At 47.0% G+C, this 18,747-nt stretch overlaps 1 protein-coding gene across 3 annotated transcripts in view; it reads left to right on the plus strand.

Moving 5' to 3' along the window:
• FPGS (folylpolyglutamate synthase) overlaps nt 1–18,747 on the plus strand; it is a 58,351-nt gene that overhangs the window by 19,699 nt on the left and 19,905 nt on the right. For all 3 annotated transcript variants that reach the window (XM_081896437.1, XM_081896436.1, XM_081896435.1), the window contains exons 4-11: nt 3,033–3,097; nt 4,949–5,063; nt 5,984–6,061; nt 7,747–7,808; nt 8,728–8,830; nt 9,946–10,023; nt 10,746–10,893; nt 13,686–13,787. In XM_081896437.1, the coding sequence (XP_081752563.1) occupies nt 3,033–3,097; nt 4,949–5,063; nt 5,984–6,061; nt 7,747–7,808; nt 8,728–8,830; nt 9,946–10,023; nt 10,746–10,893; nt 13,686–13,787 (751 nt within the window). The remainder of the gene's footprint in view (nt 1–3,032; nt 3,098–4,948; nt 5,064–5,983; nt 6,062–7,746; nt 7,809–8,727; nt 8,831–9,945; nt 10,024–10,745; nt 10,894–13,685; nt 13,788–18,747) is intronic.

Below are 18,747 nucleotides of genomic sequence, written 5' to 3' on the forward strand. Positions count from 1 at the left end.
TACATAGTGCTATGCTGTTTCAGCCACCCAAAAATCCTAACTGCACCTCTAGTGGTGGAGCCCCAGAATTGTACAAAAAGGTACAATGGAACTACTGCACTTTATTGTTGTTCTTCTAAAGATGGTTTCTCAGAAACGAAGATGTCCTTCAGCTGTGGGTTTTTAGGGGCTTCTGTTTTGTTACCTCAGGAGAGCCATCCCTTATCTCACTTTAACCAACACCTGTCTCTCATGTGGAAGGGGTTTGTGAAGACGGAACCATCCTGACTCCCTGGACAGAAGCAACGGGAGGGGAGGGGGGGTGCATGCATTTCACTCTGCTATTTTGCTGCAAGTGTATTGCGTCTCCTAAGGACGGACGGAGGGCTCTGGGACCCTGCAGCTTCCTTCCCAAAGCCAGGCACCTTGCTTAGCCGCAGTGCGGGATTTGGAGTACTGGATGTTTCTCTGCACAGGGTGCTGACGTAATGTGGTATGAAATTGAGACGGTCCAGTAGGGGGCGCCAAATATTGGCCTCCACAGGCGCCATTTTATGAAGATTACAAAGGCCCTTCCATTTTGTTTGGCCTTGGGAGGACAGTGCAAGGGCTCTGGGATCTGTCAGAGCCCTGGCACCACCTTCCCAAAGCCGGAAGTGGTGTTGAGGTGCTGCAAAATTGAGAAGATCCACTTGGGGGCGCCAAATATTGGCCTCCACAGGCGCCATTTTATGGAAGATTACAAAGGCCCTTCCATTTTGCTTGGCCTTGGGAGGACAGCGCAAGGGCTCTGGGATCTGTCAGAGCCCTGGCACCACCTTCCCAAAGCTGGGGCGCCAAAGATTGGCCTCCACAGGCGCCATTTTATGGAAGATTACAAAGGCCCTTCCATTTTGTTTGGCCTTGGGAGGACAGTGCAAGGGCTCTGGGATCTGTCAGAGCCCTGGCACCACCTTCCCAAAGCCGGAAGTGGTGTTGAGGTGCTGCAAAATTGAGAAGATCCACTTGGGGGCGCCAAATATTGGCCTCCACAGGCGCCATTTTATGGAAGATTACAAAGGCCCTTCCATTTTGCTTGGCCTTGGGAGGACAGCGCAAGGGCTCTGGGATCTGTCAGAGCCCTGGCACCACCTTCCCAAAGCTGGGGCGCCAAAGATTGGCCTCCACAGGCGCCATTTTATGGAAGATTACAAAGGCCCTTCCATTTTGTTTGGCCTTGGGAGGACAGCGCAAGGGCTCTGGGATGCTGTCAGAACCCAGGCACCACCTTCCCAAAGCCGGGGCGCCAAAGATTGGCCTCCACAGGACGCCATTTTATGGAAGATTACAAAGGCCCTTCCATTTTGTTTGGCCTTGGGAGGATGGCTCTAGGGCTCTGGGATGTTACCAGAGCCCTGGCACCGCCTCCCTCAAGCTGAAGGTGGTGCTGAGATGCCGCAAAATTGAGAAGATGCATAGCTGTGAGGATCCACTTGGAGGCGCCAAATATTGGTCTCACAGGGTCAATTTTATGGAAAATTACAAAATCCCTTTTGTCTGTTTTTGGGAAGGCGTCACAAGGGCTCTGGGATGCTGCCAGAGCCCTAGAGCCGCCTTCACAGAGCCAGGCGGATTCGGCACTTTGGAACTTTTCCTATACAGGGGCTGTACAGGAAAGCTTTTATGAAAGACTATTTTGTCTGTGTCTCCCTCGTGTCTATGCCCCCCCTCGGTATGTTTCCCATTTTCTTCCCCTTACGCTGAACTCTCCTCAGTTCTCCCCTAGCCCTTCTGCTTTCTCACACATTTGTTCCTGAACCCTATGCTGCTTTATGTGCTTCCCCCACTTCCCTTCTCTTCCCTCCCAACCACCCCCACTAGCGATTACACAGGGTTGGGGGGAGTGTTTTTAGTTTTTATTTTTCTTGTGTTTATGTTGTTGGTTTCCCCTGAATAGCTTCCCTTCATATTACAAAGCAAGCCTTTATTAAAAAGCAGGTTATCTCCTTGTTATAGAGTTCCATTCTTATTTCAGACATCGTGATATGTTAGTATATAACGATGTTTAGCTGGTTATATATCGCAATGTTGAGAACCAAACATCGCCCAGCCTTAGTCTGAAGAGCTGACTCAGTCTGGCTTTTCTATGTGATTGGATGCAGACCTGGATTTATTCATTAGTGTGTATATACAAGGGGTAGCTAATGTGACACCACCGGACACTGCTAAAATACAACTCACCTCAGTCCCAACCAGCATGTCTAACCATCAACATCTGTAAGACACCATGTTGACTATCTCTGATATACATGGACACAAAACATGCTCTTTTAATCCAGACACTGTTTTTTTAAGAAATGCCGTTCTTAAGCAAAACATTCTAAACATTTTTAGTGCTTCTAGTTTTTCCAGTTGTGTTTATGGTTTATGGTTAGGGTGCCAGAAGGGCAGGATATAATATTGTTGCTATGTATTGTATTTCTTGCCAGCCCTTCACCAGAATTATTATTATTATTATTATTATTATTATTATTATTATTATTATTATTTCCTAGGCTACCCATTGTTTGGTCCTGGGCAAAATCTTTATCTCTCTCAGTTCTCCAACTGTAAAATGGGAATAATATCCTTTTTCTTGTGAAGGGAGAACAAAAGGAAGAATTCATGAATGAAAAAGCACCAGATATGTCCTAGAAAGGTGGGGTGGTTAGAAAACATGTAGATGGTGGTTGATTTGCAGGCTTTAAGCTGGCCAGATGGTGCACAGTATTCTCACTCCCCCACCCTCCCACCCACAGTGTAAGTTAATGAGCAATTCTAAATGAACCCCCATTTGAATGAGCAGCTATGGATATGTATTACTTGGGCTCCTGTATCAAATCACTTGAGTTGTCTTGGGTAGCAATTTTGTCCAGATTCCCCTTGCCAGACAGATGTGTCCCTGTGCAGATTTCTTTTTTAATCAGCAGCGTGTGGGTAGAACTTGAGCCTGCCTTCCTACTAGAAGAAGGGACAGCCTCCCTTCTTGTCTTTGTCCAGTTAGTAATTTCTTTCCCGCTTCTCCCCCACCTCAGGGCTCAGCATGTGCCTTCACAGAACGTATTCTTCGCAACTATGGCTTGAAGACTGGTTTCTACAGGTAGGTGCTGCTGAGTTGAGGGCTGGGCTGGCTAGGCCTCTCTTGGTTCACATTCCCACCATACATTAAAAGCACTACGATACAGTGGTACCCCGCAAGACGAATGCGTCGCAAGACGAAAAACCCTCTAGATGAAAGGGTTTTCCGTTTTTTGACGCGCTTCACAAGACGAATTTCCCTATGGGCTTGCTTCGCAAGACGAAAATGTCTTGCGAGTCTTGCAATTTTTTCCGCTTTCCCCCCTTTTTCTAAGCCGCTAATAGCCTTTTAGCCGCTAAGCCGCTAGGCCTTTAATAGCCGCTAAGCCACTAATAGCGCTAATCCGCTAATAGCCGTGCTTCGCAAGTAAAAAAAACCACTAGACGAAGAGACTCGCGGAACGGATTATTTTAGTCTTGCGAGGCACCACTGTACCAGTTTTAAACAGCCATTGCTTCCACCCCACAAAAAAGAATGCAGGGGACTGTAATTTATCAAGGGTGATGTGAATTGTTAGGAGGTCTCTATTCCACCTCAAAGCTGCAATTCCAAGGATTCCCTGGGAAGAGGGGTTGACCATTAAACCACTCTGGGAATCATAATTTTGTTAATTCTGTCAATTCTGTGACACAGGTCAATTCTGTGTCCAGGGCGCTCTATGTTGGGCTACCTTTGAAGGTGTCCCGGAAATTACAATTAATCCAGAATGCGGCAGCTAGACTGGTGACTGGGAGCGGCCGCTGAGACCACAAAACACCGGTCATGAAAGACCTACATTGGCTCCCAGTACATTTCCCAGCACAATTAAAAGTGCTGGTGCTGACTTTTAAAGCCCTAAACGGTCCAGTATACTTGAAGGCGCGTCTCCACCTCCATCATTCTGCCTGGACACTGAGGTCCAGCACTGAGGTCCTTCTGGCGGTTTTCCTCGCTGCGAGAAGCAAAGCTACAGGGAACCAGGCAGAGGGCCTTCTCGGTAGTGGCGCCCGCCCTGTGGAATGCCCTCCCACCAGATGTCAAAGAGAAAAAAATTACCAAACTTTTAGAAGACATCTAAAGGCAGCCCTGTTTAGGGAAGCTTTTTAATGTTTAATAGGTTATTGTATTTTAGTGTTTTGTTGGAAGCCGCCCAGAGTGGCTGGGGGGACCCAGCCAGATGGGTGGGGTATAAATAATAAATTATTATTATTATAAGAGAGCAGGTGGGACAACATGTGTAGTGGCCATGCTGAGACTGGGATGAGATAGGACAGCGCCAAGCAGGGCGGAGGGGAGCTTTGGGAGTGGCAACAGATACAGATGTGCATCCTTTCACACCCGTTAACCAACTTGTTGCTGCTTTGCATCCTGGCGTGCGACAGCACTGCTGCAGCGACGAGGGTGCCCAACCTTGTGCCTCAGCTACCCTTCACCAATGTTTGTAGGAGAAACAATGCAGCAATGAAAATAAGGTTTGTAAATATAAATTGAGGAAATGGAAGAAAGAGGAAAAATAAAATAATATGTTAGAATAAATTAAATCAAGTTAAAATGGAGAAGTAAATTAAGGATTTGCTGAGCCAATAATTTAAATTGGAATACAAGAAGGGGAGGTGTGAGGAGGTCTGAGAAACAAGTTAAAAGAAAATAAGTATTTGAACTTTCAGGTGTTTTTAATTGTTTTTATTTTTAAGTTTTGGATTTTTGGATTTTTTTGTTTATTTTTGTCTTTGTTGTTATATGTGTTGTTCTTCTTTGAAAATGCTAATAAATATTCATTTAAAAAAAAGAGAGAGAAACAATGCAGCAGGGCATGCAGTGATATCTGGGCTCTACTTGGTGGATTCGCACAAAGTCTAGGGCTTAATCCTCTCTGTCTGTTTATCTCCGAAGTTCTCCACATCTGGTTCAAGTACGCGAGAGGATCCGGATTAATGGGCAGCCCATCAGCAAGGAACTGTTCAGCAAGTACTTCTGGCAGGTGTATAATCGGTTGGAGGAGAGCAAGGTGAGTGCAGCAGAACCTGTTCGCCACCAGTGTTGCAGTGTGAGGGGCTCCTGTTCACTGTCCCTGATGGCCAGCAATGGCCTTTTCCTAGAATCTCCCATTCTATTACCAGACTGCCAAGTCGATTGTCATTCTCTGGCTGCTGATCATGCATAGTCTTTGTGGGCCTGTTTTGGGATAGTTTCAAGAGAGTGTTGGGGGTTTCCTGTGGTACTGCTGCAAACCTTGGGGGTTCCCCAGGTCTGCTGATCCACTTTGTCTTGTGCATGGATGGTGGTGTTTAGGCTACATCTTCAACGGTACTCACAGGATGAATGTTAGAAATAGAAGGAATGATAAGGCAAAATGATGGTTTTCCATTAGTAGATTTCTGCCTAGAGTTGTGATTTTGTGGGTTCAGAGCTGTCACTTTTGCCATTTTGTATATATTTTTAAAATTATCTTGGTTTATTTGTTTAAAACATTTCTCAGCCATTCCTCTTTTAAAAAATCAAATAAAAGTAGTCAAAAGTTAACAAGAATGTTGCTATAAAGTATTTCTGGAACTGTGTTGCATAAAGTTTGAGTGAGAAAATAGTTCACATAATTCTGATGTGTGGTTGTTTTTGCTGTAAAAGCATTTAAATAAAATAGAAACTTTTGTTGTATGCTTTGATAGATTTGTGCTTGGTAGTTTTATATTGACATAGCTGTATGAAAATAAAAGACTACTGTCTGGGGGAAAAAAATTAATTCTAGCTTTGCTGTTGGGCTAAGCACAACAGTTTAAAAGTCTCCTGCACTATGGAGCCCAGAGTGCACATCTCAAGGAAACCCAGTTTGGCTGATTAATGGTGAACAAAGAGAGGCTTTGTTTTGGGGTATAGATTGCTCATTGGTGAATTGCAGTCCTCCTAACCCACAGCTTGCTTTCTCCGAAGGTTTCTGAACACCCAGCCATGCCTGCCTACTTCCGTTTCCTCACCATCATGGCTTTCCATGTCTTCTTGCAGGAAAAGGTACTCCTTGCAGACTCAATCATTAACATTGACCAGAGTGAGGCTAGGCCTAGACTTTGGGTCTAAGCCACAATGACACCATACATTTAAAGCAGTGTTTCCCAACCTTGGGCCTCTAGCTGTCTTTGGACTACAATTCCCATCATCCCTTGCCACTGGTCTTGCTAGTCAGGGATGATGGGAGTTGTAGTTCAAAAACAGCTGGAGGCCCAAGGTTGGGAAACACTGATTTAAAGTACTATGACTCTGCTTTGAACAGCCGTGGCTTCCCCCAAGGAATTATGGGAGCTGTAGTCCCTTCAAGGTGAGAGTTGTTAGGAGGCCTCTATTCCTCTCACAGAGCTGCAGTTGCCTGAGTCGTTTAAAAAAATCAGTCCTTCTTCACAGGGAACTCTAGGAATTGTAGCTCCCATAATTCTTTGGAGGAAGCCATGTTTAAAGTAGTATCATAATGATTTAAATCCATGATGTATGGATACATTCCAGTTATAGCATCTCGGCCTTTAAGGTGCTGGGCCAGACATGGAGGAAGTGGTCGTGCTTTTGGTAGGCATGCAGAAGACGCCAGGTTAGTTTTCAGGTTGGGCTGAGAGAGAACCCTGCCAGAAATCATGGAGAAGATTGCTGCCACTCAGTGTAGACAATACTGAAATAGGTGGGACCAATAGTCTGACTTGGTATAAGGCAGCCTCCTATGTTCCCAAGGAGCTTGGTGGCATTGCTCGCATGTCCCTTTAAAGAAAAGGAGATGATCAGACAGATTAGTGCAGGCTTCCTCAACCTTGGCCCCTCCAGATGCTTTTGGCCTACAACTCCCATGATCCCTAGCTAGTAGGACCAGTGGTCATGGATGATGGGAGTTGTAGGCCAAAAACATCTGGAGGGCCGAGGTTGAGGAAGCCTGGATTAGTGGAAGATAGAAGCCTGTCAATGGCTCCTAGTCGTGGTAAATGGGATTTACAGCAAAATATTGCCATTCTTCCCTGTTCCTCTCAGAAGAGTACTTCTGCCTAGGGCTTGCACAGCCTGGGACAGGAGCCGTGTTTTTATGTTTTGTCACCACAAATGAGGGCACAGATGTTGCATACATATTAGCACATGCAAATATATGAGTCAGTTCAATTTTAGAGATAATGGTTGTAATTTAAATGGAAAACTCACCTTAGTGTGGAAGACTGTGAATGTGTGATTAGTTGCCTACTCTGCTGTCCATGTGCTAACTATAGATGAACAACTTCAAGGCCCCATCCTGTTCTACCTTTGTTATCAGACTGGACAACCTTCCAACAGACGACAGTTTCAAATAGAGGACTGTCCTCTGTAGAGAAGGACCTGTGGTCACCCTCCTTATAGTGTTGTTCAGGTCTATCCAGTTTTCAGAGTGAGAGAGGGATAAAGGATGCCTTGCCCCTTGAGATTCCATGCTGCACTTTATGGTGCAGGTGTAACCAATATGTCACCCTCCAGAAGTTGCTGGAGACCGACTCTCACTAGTCCCGGAAGGTGTCTTTAAGGCCAACCTTCCCCCAGGTTGGAGGATTTCCATAATTCTTGAACCCCCATCAGCTCCAGCCAGCATGACCAGAGACAATGGAAGCTGTAGCCTAACTTCCCCTGGAGTGTGCCTGTTCTGTGTACATGCTCTGTGTACGTACTTTGCTGATACACACCTTTCTTCTTCCCAGGTAGACCTAGCAGTCATGGAAGTTGGCATTGGTGGTGCATATGACTGCACCAATATTATCAGGTAGGGCATGTGTGCACGGTTGGAAATGGCCGTCATCTTCTTGTTGGGAAATGCTTTGAATGCCATCTCATAAAAAAAGAACATTAAGCAGTTTCTTGCTTCCCTAATGAGTGGGCACAGTTCACCAAACAATTTCCCACTGGTGTGCGCGCTCCATTTCTTAATTTATATTATTGCTATTATTTATTTCCTTTCCCACCTTTTCTCCACGGGGCTAATGATGAATGCACATGGCCCTCCCACTCCACATTATATCCTTATGAGGTAGGTTAAGCAGAGAGGACCATCCCTGGCTCAGGTCCACCCAACTGAGGTTCATGGCTGAGTGGAGATACGGCCCCAGGCCTCTCAGTCTTTTGCCCACTGCATCACACTGGCTCTCAGCATATCAGCTAGTAGTTGTCGTTATATATAATTGCAGACAGTCTTAAGGGACGTGGTACAAAAGGCAAAACAAATGTGAAGGAAGAGAAAGACAGGCAAGTTCAGTGACAAGATTACGTAACTTAAGATGGAGAATGACTGCTGATGCTGGCAGTTTTGGGAAGGGAGGAACCAAATTGGACAGTTGGTCCCATTCTAGCTGGTACACCGTTCCTCTGGTGCAACTGGGAGAAAGGCAGTCAGTTCTAGAGCCAGGTCACCTGCCCCATATAGCACAATAGCACCAACTTGCAGGAATTGCGGGCTAGCTTGCAGCAATCCTATTCTCATCCTATGGGCCTGTCATCACGCAAGCAACCTCAGCAAGGCATGGCGAGTGAAGGGGAGGTGGAGCACTGACCTCTGCATTTGCTCAAAAGAGGTGTGTGAGCACTTGGACCCCATTGCCATTCACTGAGACTTGTGGTTTGGAGACAGTAGAGTCCCCAAGCCCAAGGAGAGGGGATGCCTTTCTCACACCTTCTCTTCCTTGTAGGAAACCGGTTGTGTGTGGGGTGTCCTCTCTGGGTATCGACCACACCAGCATCTTGGGTGACACCATTGAGAAGATTGCCTGGCAGAAGGGAGGCATCTTCAAGGTAAGGCCTTAATGTCCTTAGGTGAGAGGTCTTTATTACCTCAGGTGAAACATGGGCAGGAAATGGATGGGGAGGGGTCTGCTGCTGTGGGGTTGCTTTTATTTAGTGGGCCTATTTTTCCGTACAAGATTATTGGTTAGCTATTCCTTGTTTCAATGTTGGAGTGTTCTATCGGAATGAGAATTGAGTGGATGGAGGGATGTAGTGATTGTAAGGAGAGTGGTTTTATATGTGGGGTTGTGTGTTTATATTCATTTTGTGTGGTGTGAAAGGTTTTTTGTAATTTGGATTCATGCATATTTTGTAATTCAATTTTTTTAAAAAAAATATAAATTGTACTTATGCTGCATTGTTTGCACATATATCCATTTCCCTTTTTCTTATCCTTTGAATCCTATAGAAATATTGTGTTTTTAATATTCGGTTGGAAGCCGCTCAGTACGTCTGGGGAAACTCAGCCAGATGGGCGGGGTATAAAATAATAATAATAATAATAATAATAATAATAATAATAATAATAATAATAGTGATTTATTTATCTATGGATGTTTATCACCATATCATCTATCTATTTACCTCTATCTATCTATCTATGCACACACAAAAATTGGTGTTTCACGTTTGAACTGTGCAGTTGTTTCAGGCCATGTTCACACCATTCACACCTATTTAGTCTGAACCTTTGAATGCTTCCCCAGCCACTCACCTCCATTGGACCTGCTTTGCCCGCGGAGTGTTTTCCCCTGGCTGGAATATATCCCTAAACTCTCATAATTCCTTTTGCTTCTGTGAATAGATGGAGGATAGAGAGGGCTCTGCAAGTGTGTGCATAAGCTAGTCTGTTGTGCATCCCTGGCACATGGCCCTTGGGAGGGTTGTCCAGAAGGAAAGGTGGCCCTATCCCTCATGTAACAGAACATGACTCCCCACACAGAATGTATGTTGGCACCTCCTGCTCAGCTTTGGCGCACTGTGCAATGTGGTGGAATATGGTCAGGCTGCATTTGGGAGCAGAAACTGTGTGTGTGTGTGTGTGTGTGTGTGTGTGTGTGTGTGTGTCCCTTTTTCTAATGCTCTGAGGCTGCTGATTTATTCTTTCTCGGCTTGCTTTTCAGCCTGGAGTGCCGGCCTTCACTGTTCCTCAGCCAGAGCGGCCCTTAGATGTCCTGAGAGAGAGAGCTGAGAAGAGTTCGGTAAGAAGTCCCACAAAACACACCCTTATGTCCTTAGCCTCCTTCTCAGAACAAGAGTCCCTCCTGGGGTGTGAAAAGGGGGTAGGATATGGAAACCTAGCTCCATGAAGAAATGCCCAAGGGAGTGGACACCTTTAGCTTGGAGAAGAGAAAACAGAGGTAAACATGGAGGTGAGCCCTCTTCCTGCGCAGCTGCCTTCACCAGCCCTGGTGTCCTCCAGATGTTTTGGACCACATCCTGCACCAGCCCCAGCCAGCTTTAGCCCAAAACATCTGAATCAGGGCATCAGGTTAGTGAAGGCAGCTGTACATGAAGGTCTGCCGTGTTTGGAATAGGGAAAGATCTTGACCCCTGGTACCCGGGGAGGATAGGTAGATTTCAGGTGAGCATCTAGAAGCTTAATGACAACACCATCAGTTCAGCAATGGGACAGTGCATGTTTGCAGCAGGGGCAAAGCGATGTTAGGGTTAAAAACCACTGGTTCATGTTGGGTGTTATCCACATGGGCAGTCCAGTTTCCTACGTGACTGGTTGTGACGGCTGGCGTGGAGTGGATAACCGGAGGGGAGAAGCCTTTGTCTTCTGCAGCCCTCTTTAGGGAAGCTTTTAATGTTGAATAGACTATTGTATTTTAATATTCTGTTGGAAGCCGCCCAGAGTGGCTGGGGAAACCCAGCCAGATGGGTGGGGTGTAAATAATAAATCATTATTACTATGCAGTGCCAGCTGTACCTGTGCCCTGACCTGGATGCCTTCGAAGAGGATGGGAAGCCTCTTCCACTGGGATTGGCAGGTGACCACCAGCGCTCCAACGCTGCCTTGGCCCTCCAGCTCTCTCACATGTGGCTTGGACAGCAGGGGTATCTGGGTGAGTGGAAGGAGTCATTTTTCACTTTGCGGGGCGGGGCGGGTCTGTGTCCCTCAGAACAACTTCCAATACATAACTGGAACGCTCAGGTATAAGATGGAGTAGCCATGAGAATATGTCATGCTACAATGTTGGAAAAGTATACAACTCCACTGTCGTGTCTGAATTGACTCTGTAAAGGTAAAGGTAAAGGGACCCCTGACCATTAGGTCCAGTTGCAGACAACTCTGGGGTTGCGGCGCTCATCTCGCTTTACTGGCCGAGGGAGCCAGCGTACAGCTTCCGGGTCATGTGGCCAGCATGACTAAGCCGCTTCTAGCGAACCAGAGCAGCACACGGAAACGCCATTTACCTTCCCGCCTGAGCGGTACCTATTTATCTACTTGCACTTTGATGTGCTTTTGAACTGCTAGGTTGGCAGGAGCGGGGACCGAGCAACGGGAGCTCACCCGTCACGGGGATTCAAACCGCCGACCTTCTGATCAGCAAGTCCTAGGCTCTGTGGTTTAACCCACAGCGCCACCCGCGTCCCTGAATTGACTCTGTACATAGCAGCAAAGCAAGGGTGGGGATTCACAGGCCTGAGAGCAGAATGTGGCCCTCCAGGCCTTCTGTCTGGCCCTAAGCACTCTTTCTGGGACACATCCCATCCCCAGCTACATATCTTGCAAGCCCTACCTTGCAGCCTCTTTGAAAGATTACTCTTGCCATGCTGGAATGTGTTCTTGGACTCTGATAATGTCTCTCGCTTGCCTGCATGGAAGATAGAGAATTATTATTATTATTATTATTTATACCCCGCCCCTCTGGCTGGGTTTCCCCAGCCACTCTGGGCAGCTTCCAACAAAATATTAAAATACAATAACCTAATAAACATTAAAAGCTTCCCTAAAGAGGGCTGCCTTCAGATGTCTTCTAAAGCAGTGTTCCCCAACCTTGGGCCTCCAGCTGTTTTTGGACTACAATTCCCATCATCCTTGACCACTGGTCTTCCTAGCGAGGGATGATGGGAGTTGTAGTCCAAAAACAGCTGGAGGCCCAAGGTTGGGGAATACTGTTCTAAAGGTCTGATAGTTGTTTTTCTCTTTGACATCTGGTGAGAGGGTGTTCCACAGGGAAGGTGCCACTACTGAGAAGGCCCTCTGCCTGGTTCCCTGTAACTTGGCTTCTCGCAGCGAGGGAACCGCCAGAAGGCCCTCGGCGCTGGACCTCAGTGTCCAGGCAGAATGATGGGGGTGGAGATGCTCCTTCAGGTATACTGGACCGAGGCCTGTGCTAAGTCTTTGTAGAAACCATCATGTTGTGTTGTTCCTGCTTGTAAAAGCAGTTGGTGGCTCTTGTTGCATTAGTCAATGGGCCAGAGAGTCCTTTACTTTCACTTGCTCCTACAGTGGTGAGGGTAGCTGATGGGTCTCAAGCCCTCAGTGAGTTAGGGACTTTTCTATCGCCAGCATGCGAAGACAGGCCCTAGCAGATTGAGCGGATGGGTAGGTCCAACGGTTTCTGTACATGCTGTAGAGAGAAGTGAGATGGGGCTCATCAGCCTGGGAAGGTAGCCCATATAGGAAGAGGAAATCTCTGACCCTAAACTTCCACAGCCTTGCAGGACATCTTCAGGAGAAGAAAAGGCTAAGGAGTAAGCCCTACACAAATTCAGAGTAGAGTCCATAAGATGGTTGGATGGCACCTTGTACACCTCCTTTTGGCAACACTCTGCAGCCAAGTGGGGGCCATATGCTTTCCTTTTCTTTGGACCATATCAGCAAGGCTGAGGGGGATTCTTGTCGTCTGGGCATCCCAGGACCTCCATACACACTGCCCAGGCTTGCTCCTACAGTCCCTGGGGGCAATTGGAACTGAGTGTTTTTTTCAGACAGGAAGGCGGCAAGTGAGCTTCTCCTTTTGGAGTGGTGGCCATTGGTTGGTCTTATTCTTCCTGGGAGCGAAGGGCACGTAGCCTCCCAGTGACCCCTGGTTACTAGAGATTGCAAGTGAAGAAAGCGTTCTTGTGTTCTGGCTCCGCTCGTAGACTTCGCATTGAAGGCTCTGGTTGGGCACTGGGAGAACTGGGTGCTGGAGTAGATGGGTCTGTGGCCTGATCCAGCAACCAGGCTCCTCAGCTGTCCTTAGACACCAGAGTGTATGCTTCTCTTCTGGCCACTGGAGGCTGGGCAAGCAGGGCCACGCCCCACAATCTTAGTCTGCTCTCGGCCAGCACCTATCTGCTTGGCTTCCTACTCTCATTGAGGCCAGGGGTTGGTGCTGACGGCAAGCCTCCTCCCCTTTAGTCTCAGTGTTGCACCTTGTAGAACGGAGCAGGAGGAGAATGGGGACAAACTAAGACTAGCTGGCTGTGGCGCCACCTGCTGTTTGTCTCCCTTCCACCCTTCCAAAACAGTACTTCTGTTTGTCAGGATTCAACCTCAATCAGCTGCCATCCACCCACCTCCAGACACTCACACAGGACTTTCACTGCCTTCACTGGTTCTGAGAGCTAGAGTGCGAAAGTCTGGAGTTTTTGTAGAGTTTTGTGCCTCTCAAAGACCTCCTCCTTGCTGATTTTTAAAAATACCTTTTTAACAGGGACTTAAATGGGGCTCAAGATATAAACTCTATTAATTTAGTGGTAGCCTCATCTGCTGCCTTTGATTGCTGTTTTTGTCTTTCTCATTAGCGTGTTTGTGCTGAAGGCTTTGGGATATAAATAAATGAATTTTAAAAAATTAGGATTGCAGCAAACATTTAAGTGTTCACTAACAGAGATGAGGGTGCCTTTTTCTGTGTCCGGACAGATATTGGTGAGCTGAAGGCCCCCTGGTTGAGCTCAGAGCTGCCGGCAAAGAGATCTCCACCACTGGCCCCTGTCTTCAAGCCAGGAGAAGCCATGCTGCAAGGTGAGTTTCTCCTTCTCTCTAAGCTCCTCCAATGCTCTAAAAAAGGGGGTCACGGGCCTTTTTCTTGGCTGTTTCCCCACACACTGCTATTGCCCTGGACTTTTGGCAAGTGATAGTTTGACCCAGTGTGAACATTTTGCTTTCACATAAAGGAAACAATAGTGTAGACATGTTTAGCCTCCTTGGCTTTCCTGTCAATTACCTCAAAGGAGGCAGCTCCCACGCAAATGGATGCGGAAGGCAAAGCGTGATACGAAAAGAATGAATTCAAAAATATTTAATTGCTCAAGGCAAGGACGCAGCAAGAATTATGGCTTACCTTCCCTCAGAACTTGAGGAAACCAACAATGCACGCTTTTGAGGTGGCGATTCCTATCTTGGTGTGCTCTGCTGCTGTTCAGTCAGTCCCCACATTAGACAAAGGAGAAGGAGTGCAGAGTACGTGCTTTTCCCAGTCTCCAGCATCCGCAGTTAGCGCCACGGTGGCGAACTTGCAGCCCCTCCAAATGTTGTTGGATTCCCACTCTCACCCGGCCCAACCAGCATGGCCAATGCTCAGGGATGATGGCTGGTGTAGATCAACAACATCTGGAGGACCACAGGTTATCCACACACAGACACAGATGTTTGAAAGGATTTTGTATTTTGTGTGACTGCCTGGTTGAGTTCTAAAGCTCATTTTCTGGTCCTAATGTTATGAAGGAAAACGTGTAAGAAACAACCTCTACACTGCTTGATCCAGATTTTGCACTCAAGGAATGATGGCAGTAATATGCTAAAACAGGTCTGGCTTCAGGCATGAGGGTGTACAGGGCAAAATTCCCTCTAGTGAACCCTTTGCTACTTTAGTGGGTTTTGTCCAGCTGACCGATGAGGCAGTGCCCAAACGACTGGGTCCAGGAACCACTCCTTTAACTTTCCACAACGATCCTCATGGAGCCTGGCTCCAGAGCTTTGTGGGAAATTAAGGCAACAGCTACTGGACCCATACACTGCCCCCTCCAACTAAGATTGTCACTGGGCAGGGATGAGCATGGGGCTCACTTTCAGCACCTGGAGCCCTGTCAGCTGCCGCAGAGCGCTGTGTGCTGATGCCAGACCTGTGCTGAAATCAACATCTGTGGCAGGGATTAAATCCACCATTCCACTTGCTGTATTCTGGGAACATCAGAAGCCAGTGAAACATTGTGCCTGCTTCCAGAAGTTGTGCTGGTTGGGGCCTTGCTGTGTCTCCCAAGAAAAGGGCAGCTCCACCACTATGGACCAGCTTCTAAGAATACTTTCTGCATGCATTGGGTTGTCCTACTCAGAGTAGACCCATTGAAACAGATGAGCAAGACTAACTTGGTAACGTTACAGTGTTACCTCGGGTCACATACCCTTCAGGTTACATACACTTCAGGTTACCGACTCCGCTAAGCCAGAAATAGTACCTCGGGTTAAGAACTTTGCTTCAGGATGAGAACAGAAATTGTGCTCCGGCGGTGCGGTGGCAGGAGGAGGCCCCGTTAGCTAAAGTGGTGCTTCAGGTTAAGAACAGTTTCAGGTTAAGAACGGACCTCCGGAACAAATTAAGTACTTAACCCAAGGTACCACTGTAATTTCAGTGGGTCTACTCTGAGAAGATCTTAGCTGGATTACAGCCCAGTTGACTTTTCTTCTCTCTCCATGCGAAGCAGGGAGGCTTGGAAGGGGGTCATTTGCAACACAGATCTGCTTTTGAAGACTCGCTAGCTGAGCCATAGGCAAACTCCGTCCCTCCCGATGTTTGGGACTACAATTCCCATCATCCCTGACCACTGGTCCTGTTAGCGAGGGATGATGGGAATTATAGTCCCAAACATCTGGAAGGCCAGAGTTTGTCCATGCCTGCACTAGCTGCTAACTGCGCCTTCTCTTGGCTTGTCCAAAGGCTGTATTGTCATGAAATTAGTATAAAGCAAGAAGAATGACTTGCTAATAGAAAAGGCCCTGTTAGCTGCGTAGTCTGCAGACTATGTTCACCTTATGATGCTATGCAAAAGAGCCTACATTGTGGTGGGCCTTAGCCCAGGGAACTGGTAGCTGGGTTGTTATCTCCACCAGACCCTCATGGACCAAGTCTGGCAAGTAGGCAGAGCCCAAATCATCTGACCGCACAGTGACATCAGATGATCTCTCCCCCTGCCTCCGAAGGTCTTGCTGTTCCATTTTCAAAGCACTGTTCTTTAAGTAATCTTGTTTTATTTATAGTATTCAAATATGTGGGGGTTTTTTTGTATTTTGTATGTTGCTTTGTTGTTACGAATTTTTTTTTTTGTAGTGTTTGTTTCTTTGTTGTAGGCCGCTGAGCATGATTTTTGTGTGTGGAAAAGTGGTATAGAAATAAAAGGAATGAACAAATAACTGTCTTGCGGAGCACTTTGAATGGGTCTTTGTGGACACTGCAGATCATCTGCTTAGGGGTTCCTGCAAAACTTCTTTCAGCTGAACCAGGTTTTTTACGTGCCCCTTGACACTATTCTGTTGGGTGTAGGGGAACTGGGCATGGCTCAGCTGAAATGGACCCAACTGCTATTGCCCTTGACTTTTGGCAAGCGGTAGTTTGACCCAGTGTGAACATTTTGCTTTCACATAAAGGAAACAACAGTGTAGATATGTTTAGCCTCCTTGGCTTTCCTGTCAATTACCTCAAAGGAGGCAGCTCCCACACAGATGGATGCGGAAGGCAAGGCGTGATACGAAAAGAATGAATTCAAAAATATTTAATTGCTCAAGGCAAGGACGCAGCAAGAATTATGGCTTACCTTCCCTCAGAAGTTGAGGAAACCAACAATGCACGCTTTTGAGGTGGCGATTCCTATCTTGGTGTGCTCTGCTGCTGTTCAGTCAGTCCCCACATTAGACAAAGGAGGAAGTACGTGCTTTTCCCAGTCTCCAGCATCCGCAGTTAGCGCCATGGTGGCGAACTTGCAGCCCCTCCAAATGTGGTTGGGTTCCCACTCTCACCCGGCCCAACCAGCATGGCCAATGCTCAGGGATGATGGCTGGTGTAGATCAACAACATCTGGAGGACCACAGGTTATCCACGCACAGACACAGATGTTTGAAAGGATTTTGTATTTTGTGTGTGACTGGCTGGTTGAGTTCTAAAGCTCATTTTCTGGTCCTAATGTTATGAAGGAAAACGTGTAAGAAACAACCTCTACACTGCTTGATCCAGATTTTGCACTCAAGGAATGGTGGCAGTAATATGCTAAAACAGGTCTGGCTTCAGGCATGAGGGTGTACAGGGCAAAATTCCCTCTAGTGAACCCTTTGCTACTTTAGTGGGTTTTGTCCAGCTGACCGAGGAGGCAGTGCCCAAACGACTGGGTCCAGGAACCAATCTTGTAACTTTCCACAACGATCCTCATGGAGCCTGGCTCCAGAGCTTTGTGGGAAATTAAGGCAACAGCTACTGGACCCATACACTGCCCCCTCCAACTAAGATTGTCACTGGGCAGGGATGAGCATGGGGCTCACTTTCAGCACCTGGAGCCCTGCCAGCTGCCGCAGAGCGCTGTGTGCTGATGCCAGACCTGTGCTGAAATCAACATCTGTGGCAGGGATTAAATCCACCATTCCACTTGCTGTATTCTGGGAACATCAGAAGCCAGTGAAACATTGTGCCTGCTTCCAGACGTTGTGCTGGTTGGGGCCTTGCTGTGTCTCCCAAGAAAAGGGCAGCTCCACCACTATGGACCAGCTTCTAAGAATACTTTCTGCATGCATTGGGTTGTCCTCCTCAGAGTGGACCCATTGAAATGGATGAGCATGGCTACCTTGGTAACGTTAATTTCAGTGGGTCTACTCTGAGAAGAACTTAGCTGGCTTACAGCCCAGTTGACTTTTCTTCTCTCTCCATGCGAAGGAGGGAGGCTTGGAAGGGGGTCATTTGCAGCACAGATCTGCTTTTGAAGACTCGCTAGCTCAGCCATAGGCAAACTCCGGCCCTCCAGATGTTTGGGACTACAATTCCCATCATCCCTGACCACTGGTCCTGTTAGCGAGGGATGATGGGAATTGTAGTCCCAAATATCTGGAGGGCCAGAGTTTGCCCATGCCTGCACTAGCTGCCAACTGCGCCTTCTCTTGGCTTGTCAAAAGGCTGGATTGTCATGAAATTAGTAGAGTGCAAGAAGAATGACTTGCTAATAGAAAAGGCCCTGTTAGCTGCATAGTCTGCAGACTATGTTCACCTTATGATGCTATGGAAAAGAGCCTACATTGGGGTGGGCCTTAGCCCAGGGAACTGGTAGCTGGGTTGTTATCTCCACCAGACCCTCATGGACCAAGTCTGGCAAGTGAGCAGAGCCCAAATCATTTGACCACACAGTGACATCAGATGATCTCTCCCCCTGCCTCCGAAGGTCTTGCTGTTCCATTTTCAAATAATAATAAATAATAATAAATTTTATTTATATCCCGCCCTCCCCAGCCGAAGCCGGGCTCAGGGCGGCTAACAACACTAACAGCACTGTTCTTTAAGTTATCTTATTCTATTTATAGTATTGAAATTTGTGGAGTTCTTTTTGTATTTTGTATGTTGCTTTGTTGTTACGATTTTTTTTTTTGTAGTGTTTGTTTCTTTGTTGTAGGCCGCTGAGCATGATTTTTGTGTGTGGAAAAGTGGTATAGAAATAAAAGGAATGAACGAATAACTGTCTTGCGGAGCACTTTGAATGGGACTTTGTGGACACTGCAGATCATCTGCTTAGGGGTTCCTGCAAAACTCCTTTCGGCTGAACCAGGTTTTTTACGTGCCCCTTGACACTTGATGTCAACTATTCTGTTGGGTGTAGGGAAACCGGGCATGGCTAAGCTGACATGGACCAAACTGCCATTGCCCTTGACTTTGGCAAGCGGTAGTTTGACCCAGTGTGAACATTTTGCTTTCGCATAAAGGAAACAACAGCGTAGACACATTTAGCCTCCTTGG

This window comes from Podarcis melisellensis, assembly GCF_964234715.1.
Source record: "Podarcis melisellensis genome assembly, chromosome: Z".
Taxonomy (NCBI): Eukaryota; Metazoa; Chordata; class Lepidosauria; order Squamata; family Lacertidae; genus Podarcis; species Podarcis melisellensis.